Raw genomic sequence first — 6,930 nt, forward strand, 5'->3', positions numbered from 1 at the left:
ACATTGAACTTTGTTTACACAATTGGGGATTAGGCTGCCATAACCCTTCAGGTACCACATAGAAAACAGGACTTTATTTACAATGCATTGGGATGTCGGAAGGTTCCCTGCTTTGCCTGGAACTGAGAGAACTCACTGACACAGGTTACAATAATATATTTGGTGTTTTCTTTGTTACTTTAACCACATATCTTCATGTCTCATTAATCAGAGTAATAATGGATTGATTCCTATTTACCAAATGTACTGCAAATTATTGCCACAAATGTGAATTTGATACACTAACAGAAATGTACATTTGATCAAGCAACGTAGATGTACTGTATTTCTAACACTGTATAAAGTCCACTGTAATAACAGAGAAAATACATTGGGTCTATTGGTCAGTGTTTGTTTATGTGGAGGGAGGGGTTGGAGCTGAAGTTTCAGCATCTCCTGGGTGTGTTCACCTGGTCAGCAGAGAGGGAGGAGAGAAACTCTATAAACTCACCTCTCTTTTCCCGGTCTCCCCATCTCACAACCAAACTATGGGGAGGGAAGAGGACAGCTAACTGGGTAGGTGTGCCATCATTTCAAGCTGCATTATACATTATTATCCCGATAAACTGAAACATTGTGCTTTTCTATGAAGAGGTAATCATTCAGATATGTTTGCTTAGTAATCTGTGTACTTTGATGAAGTTGAGACTGACTACACTCGTAAAGTGGCATAAAGTGCCCAAAATGCCAGATGGGCTGGTCCACTTTTAGCCAAGTGAGCCATTCTAACTTGTTTTTTTGATCACTATCTGGCTAATGATCACTATCTGGCTAATAATCTGGCTAATAATCGGGGCCTCAAGGTAGAAACAAATGGGCCAGTGTTGGGTCATCACAAAGAAAAAAAATGGGCCAGTGTTTTAGAAATGAATACTGGTCCCAGTCCACCCCTGCAATCTAAGAAAAAAAGGGTTCCAAAAGGGTTCTGCAGCTGTCCTCATAGGAGAACCTTTTGAATAACCTTTTTTTGTTCATAGAATAATATTTTCCTCTGTGAAATGGTTCCACATGGAACCCATATGGCTTATTCAAAGGGTTCTCCTATGGGAACAGTCAAAGAACCCTTTCAGGTAGAAGTCAAATCTAATTTGATAACAATTGTTTGATAACAATGTGAGTCAAACATATCTTATGCATATCATAGAAATTGTGGAAATCAGTAGATATAGAGAGAGACTTGAGACGCTTTTAAATCTCATCACATTTACCTGAAATTAGACTATATTTTTGACTTCTTTCATAGTGCATGTTTGGTTAATGAAAGTTTATTACATGTAGTGTTTCCTTAGAGTAACTGCAATGCTACTTTGGTAGTCAAATCACCTTATCATCATTTTGTCATTTTGTTTAACTGGAAAGGTACAATACAGCCTGTTAACTATCAGAAGGAAATTGTGCACATTAGTTCAGACTTCAAATCGAACAAAGAGACAATTCCTTCTTAAATATTTTGTTCTACATGAAATCTTTCAAACAGGTCTGGACTGACAAATGATTGTGTTTTAACATTTTTTCACAACAACAATACTTCTCTTGAGTTGCAATATAAGGGCTGGGAGCATTAAACCACAATCTCTTCACAGTGGTCATGATACAGCCAGTACTTCTACTCCTGCTACTGGGTAAGAGATCAGATGGGATGAATATTCCTCTTTTGGTATTATAGACCAACCTGCTATGACTTATCTAGTTGACCATGTATTCAAAGTAGTTGGGTAGAGTTTCAGAACCTGTCAACATCTATTTATGTACAATGAGCTTCAGTTTAACCAACATTTAAGATGACATCTACAGAACTCTCTCCTTGAGTTGACACAATCATATTTTAGTACAGTGATTATGAAGTTGAAATTCTAGCCCTAATGTTGATGTCGGTGTCACAATCTAAACAGAGAAAGTGATTGACCATCCCAAAAATAACATCTTTCTGATGTGACATTTATCCCCACAGCAGCCATGTCCTCACCAGTGTTTGGGACTGAGATATCAGTACTAGAGGGAACCTCTGTTACCCTTGTCTGCACATACCTAGGGGATAAAAAGTTTGAGACATGCTGGGGCAGATATTGTGGATTATATCAGTGTACTGATCCCATAATGGAAGATAAATCCAAATATAAAATTAACGCTGAAGTTGGAACAATGAATCTCACCATTTTAAAGCTACAGCCAACAGACCGTGGGAGCTACTGCTGCAGAGTCTATGTCCCTGGATGGTTCAATGATCTAAAACAATTCTACAGCCTGAAGGTAGTCAAAGGTAAGTGTTGCTCACATCAGACGATGGGTTAACAATGGGTTTTGCTCAGTGCAGATGTCACCTTACAGTAGGAAGGAACATGAAGGTTTAAAGTCTTCATCTCCATGTATGAATGTTATATTAGTGCATCACTATTGTGTATCAGTTTGTTCTCTCGCTAACAAATTCTGCACTACTGGTAATATCCTTTTGCTGCCTAGTTTATCTTTATCCTGTGTCCCTTTCTGATGGTCTGTGTGGTGAAATACAGTATGTCTTGGTTACAGGTTGTGTGAGGGACCTACTGGACAAAGTCCATTTTCTAGAGAACAATATTGCGAATCAGCCATTTACAACCAAAAATGCAAGTCAGTGCAGGCAGGAATGCACCAAAAATGACACATGCCAGTACTTCACATTTGTTGATGAAAACGCAGGAATAATAGTCCACAGGTACATGCTCAAAAATTATATTTTTTATTGGTGGACAAATAAAGGCAGCAAAATCATTTTTGAATCAGCACCATTCTGATAACTACTACCACATTTTTTGTGATATTTATCCCACAGAAACAAATGTTTCCTGAAGGCCTCAACTGGTCATACGCCTGAAATTACAATACAGCACCTCCAACATGCAACGTCAGGCTACTCTCTGAGAAACTGCAGTGGTAAAGGTGAGTACATACAATGACATGACTTGATTCATCATTTGTTTTGGCCATTGAATATCTAGCCAATATCTAATAATCACAGAGGTAGACTTTGTTAATAGGCCCTCTTAAACAGGATAACATTGACATGGATATCAAACTCTGTCATGTTGTGTTTCTGTTGATTCCATCATCTCTGTTGAAGGTGTAACTTATTGAACGTCATCAATCAAGCATCAGAGCTCTTTGAAGAGAGCCGTTTCAGACCAATGATGTGTAAACTCTATAGAATACTAGTATAGAATACTATCACTACTATGTATTCACTTTTAATCATTGATGCACAGGACATGTCCATATTCATAAAACAAATTGGTTGGAGGATTGAATGAGTTTGCAAATGTATTAATTTGCCTCTGTCATGTCTTTTTTACTCTGCTATAAAACAGTATGTGTTTCCTATATTTTAGAATAGTGGAAGCTAAAGATGGTCACGTTTGCCAATCAACACAACAAGCAGTCTGATAAGCATTTCCTCTGTATTTCAAACAGTCACCTACTCAGTCAAGAAGTACAGCCTCGTCCCTGAGAAGAAAAACTGGACCGAAGCACAAGAATACTGCAGACAACACTACACAAACCTTGCCATCATACACACAGAAGAGGATTGGAAGGCAATTCAATCCTCTTTGGGTAATTTCAGTGGTGATGTGTGGATTGGGCTCCATAGGTCTGATCCAACTGAAAAGTGGAAGTGGTCTGATGGAGAGGACTTCATGTTCTTTAACTGGGAAAAAGGTTTTGGTGTCCACACTGAGGGTCATGACTGTGTCTTGTCTATTTCATCTCATTGGCAACCAGTGAATTGTGCAGCTCTAAGTCAGTATATGTGTCAACAAGGTAAGGACTGACTAACTCACTCACTGTCTCTTTCTTTCAATGGAAAATCCAACTTGTCATTTAACAAATGGGATTGATTGATTGTACAACACCTACTCTAATACTGTATTCTTCATCTAATCAGATCTCAAGCACTTTATGAATTAGGTTATCACCTGTAACTTCCAAGTTAATTTCTTATTGTGTTTAGTCATTATCTGCCTCATGAAATCAGATGTGTCACTTTTCACCTTCCCTCCTGTAAGTTCGTCATGGTAATGGAACAACAGAGAAGGTGTATGAGCTGATGCCTGGGGCAATGATGTGGCAGGATGCTGTGACAGACTGCAGGACAATAAAAGGCAGAGAACTGGCGAGTATCTGTAACCAGAAAGAACAGGAAGCCTTTGATGAGTTGACTACAGTGGCCACCTGGATTGGACTTAAGCACAACAATAAACGATGGGAATGGTCAAACAGAGAACCATTTCCGGAAAGTGAACCTACCTGGGTAGGTAGAAACTGTCAACAGCTGAACTCAGACAGAAAATGTACTCCAAAAGATTGCTCTAATCAAAGTGCTTTCTTTTGCTATGGAGGTGAGTTCAACATTGTAAGAGTGTTTTCAACCTTTTCAAACAGTCAGTGATATGACTAAATTGTATATAATCTCCATAAAGAAAATCCTAGTTTACTAGAAGTACATTGTTTTTGTATCAATGATAAAAATGACAGGAAACTTCAAATGTACTTAAATGTATATGTATTCTACTTCATTGTGACAGACGAACGTCCACTTAACACCACTGGGGATACGACCACTCCCGTTACCCCTGAAACCACCAGCCCTACTTCAACTGGACCTCCCTCTATCAAGACGTCCACCACAACAACTAACACTTTACTACCTACTACTATTAATGGACAGTCCAATACCTCACCACCTACCACCACTAATGGACAGTCCACCACCTCACCAACTACCACTACTATTGGACAGTCCACCAAAACACCAACAACCACTACTATTGGACAGTCCACCACCTCAACTTCCAGTGGACAACTGACCTCATTAGGTCCCACCTCCCCAGACAGGAAGTCCACATCCTCCCTCAGTAGTACAACTTCTCCACTCCATCCTGGTGAGTGTCAGCATGGAGCTACATTCTGTACCAATCTGCACAAATGTGTACAAGTGACAGTTGTTGGGCTTTTAATGACAGACAAGTCCTTGAGAGAATTTGTGGTTTTGTGTTAGTGCACTTCCATTAACATTTGTGCAATTTCATGTTTGTTTCTTGTCCATGCAGATTACCTGACCTACTTCAACGAGTCCAAGAGCTGGATCAATGCCCTGGAGTTCTGTAAAAGTCGTCGCTCTAACCTGGTGCACATCACCAACCAGACCGTGCAGGCTGACTTGACCCAGCTCCTGGCCAATGTGGAGCTGCCATGTGGGGGTGTGTGGATTGGTCTGGAGCGGTCCATCTTTGAGTGGAGCGCCCCCTGGCTGTGGACCAGTGGTGATGTTGATAAGGTGGTGAAGTACAGAGAGTGGCACAACTGCTTCCCCCTCAACCCCATGAATTACCACTGTGGTAAGATGGTCCGGGTTGGTAACAGAGAACTGAAGTGGCTGGATGCTTCCTGTCATCAGGAATTACCCTTCATCTGTCAAGGTGCATTGCTCAACTTTGGAGCTCCTATTTTGGGACTTTTTCAGTGGGGTGGAACATTCAGAACTTTGCATATAGACAATTATTACTTAGAAGTGTCATGGTTTACTGCAGAATAGAGATTTACTGTCTCGACTCTCATGTCAGATTTATGCATTGAATTACGTTATGCAATGCTCTGATTATACCTCCCTATTGAGGCTCAACATACATCCCAGACACCCCCTCTCTACAGCTGGCTACTATCTGAATTGCTCTTTACTCCCTTTAACTCTCTCCTTTTTACAGTCTAGACTCACTCTACTAGTAAGTCTTTAGAATGAGCCAAAACATAATGACAAGGCCTGGTCATATAAGATACTGCACATTGATGTGCTCTAATCCTGTGTATGATGTTTCAACAGATCTCCACTAGAGGGCTCTCCATGTCATTATGGACAGTCTGCAGACAGACACCACACTGATCTGCCAGAGAGACTACCACACTCATGGTCTGGAAGGAACCTGCATTTCAATTCATTATATTATTACACTACGATTATTAATATTATTACTACATTAACTTATTATTATAATCTCTATTACATGATATTGCTTAATGATACTCTACTTACATATACAAACTTATAAGCATTGTTATTTGACTGTAATGTACTGTAATACTTTAACTATTTAAAAACAGAGTAAAGAAAGGTAAAGTAAAAGTTATTAACTGAAAATATAGTATAACTCCTGTGTGATCTGTACTGTTTGAGAACGTGTACTGTACTGTTTGAGAATGTGATTTAGTTAGAATGTAATTGTTATTTTTGTACTTTCTGCATAAACATCCATTTAGCATTTGATCAGTGTGGAATTTTATTATTCGTAGAAAGTGCATTGAGTGATGAATCAAAAGCTATTAAAATGGTCATAATGTATCCTTATTATTTGAGAGGTATTAAGTGGTGTCTCGTCTAAATCCATGTTATCAATATTTTCAGCAAGACTGAAGGAGTCCATCTCAACTGTCAGCAACAATGAACCTGGTATGGGGGCGAGATGTCTGTGACATTTGTAATGTTGACACACTATTGCACTGATGGGCTGTATTCATGCAACACTGCTCTCTAAACCATAAGCTCAAATCTATTTTTCCCAGATGCAGCCCCTGACCTCTTCTTTAGCCAGCAGTCCTTGAGTGAGTCCTTCAGTGACACCTGAGCAGTCGACCCATGTGAATGTATGCTTATATACTGTATCCTTAATGCTTTAGTGTAAATCAATCTAATATTGTAATACTGAGCACAGGATATCGGCCTCAACTGGGTGGTAGTAACTGCCTCCATCTGACCCTTAAGTGCCATTGACAGACTGAACACTCCTCTCTGGACAATAGAGACTGCTCTCTGAAGAGATTGTTCCTTTGCACTGGAAGTAAAACTGTTATATTTTTCTCTTACGT

At 39.5% G+C, this 6,930-nt stretch overlaps 1 protein-coding gene across 5 annotated transcripts; it reads left to right on the plus strand.

The window, feature by feature from the left end:
* The first annotated feature begins 468 nt into the window (after positions 1-468).
* LOC121841680 (secretory phospholipase A2 receptor-like) lies at positions 469-6,329 on the plus strand. 5 transcript variants are annotated; one of them, XM_042311591.1, is made up of 11 exons: positions 490-555; positions 1,623-1,661; positions 1,991-2,299; positions 2,566-2,731; positions 2,849-2,955; positions 3,484-3,624; positions 3,793-3,831; positions 4,077-4,409; positions 4,596-4,952; positions 5,121-5,489; positions 5,891-6,329. In XM_042311591.1, the coding sequence occupies exons 2-11, from the start codon at positions 1,628-1,630 to the stop codon at positions 5,899-5,901; spliced, it is 1,866 nt and encodes a 621-aa protein (XP_042167525.1). In that variant the 5' UTR covers positions 490-555; positions 1,623-1,627; the 3' UTR covers positions 5,902-6,329. The 5 variants fall into 5 exon arrangements, with proteins under 5 accessions (XP_042167523.1, XP_042167525.1, XP_042167522.1 ...); XM_042311589.1 differs by having other exon boundaries at positions 469-555; positions 1,517-1,661; positions 3,484-3,831; XM_042311588.1 differs by having other exon boundaries at positions 3,484-3,831.
* The last annotated feature ends 601 nt before the right edge of the window (positions 6,330-6,930 follow it).

This window comes from Oncorhynchus tshawytscha, linkage group LG33, assembly GCF_018296145.1.
Source record: "Oncorhynchus tshawytscha isolate Ot180627B linkage group LG33, Otsh_v2.0, whole genome shotgun sequence".
Classification (NCBI taxonomy): domain Eukaryota; kingdom Metazoa; phylum Chordata; class Actinopteri; order Salmoniformes; family Salmonidae; genus Oncorhynchus; species Oncorhynchus tshawytscha.

Excerpts from the sequence above, each read along its gene's own strand:
- LOC121841680 (XM_042311589.1), top strand. The coding sequence starts at position 1,628 with ATGATACAGCCAGTACTTCTACTCCTGCTACTGG. Across the intron at positions 2,732-2,848 it reads GCAGGAATAATAGTCCACAG|AAACAAATGTTTCCTGAAGG; the intron begins GTACATGCTCAA and ends TTTATCCCACAG. Across the intron at positions 2,956-3,483 it reads GAGAAACTGCAGTGGTAAAG|TCACCTACTCAGTCAAGAAG; the intron begins GTGAGTACATAC and ends TATTTCAAACAG.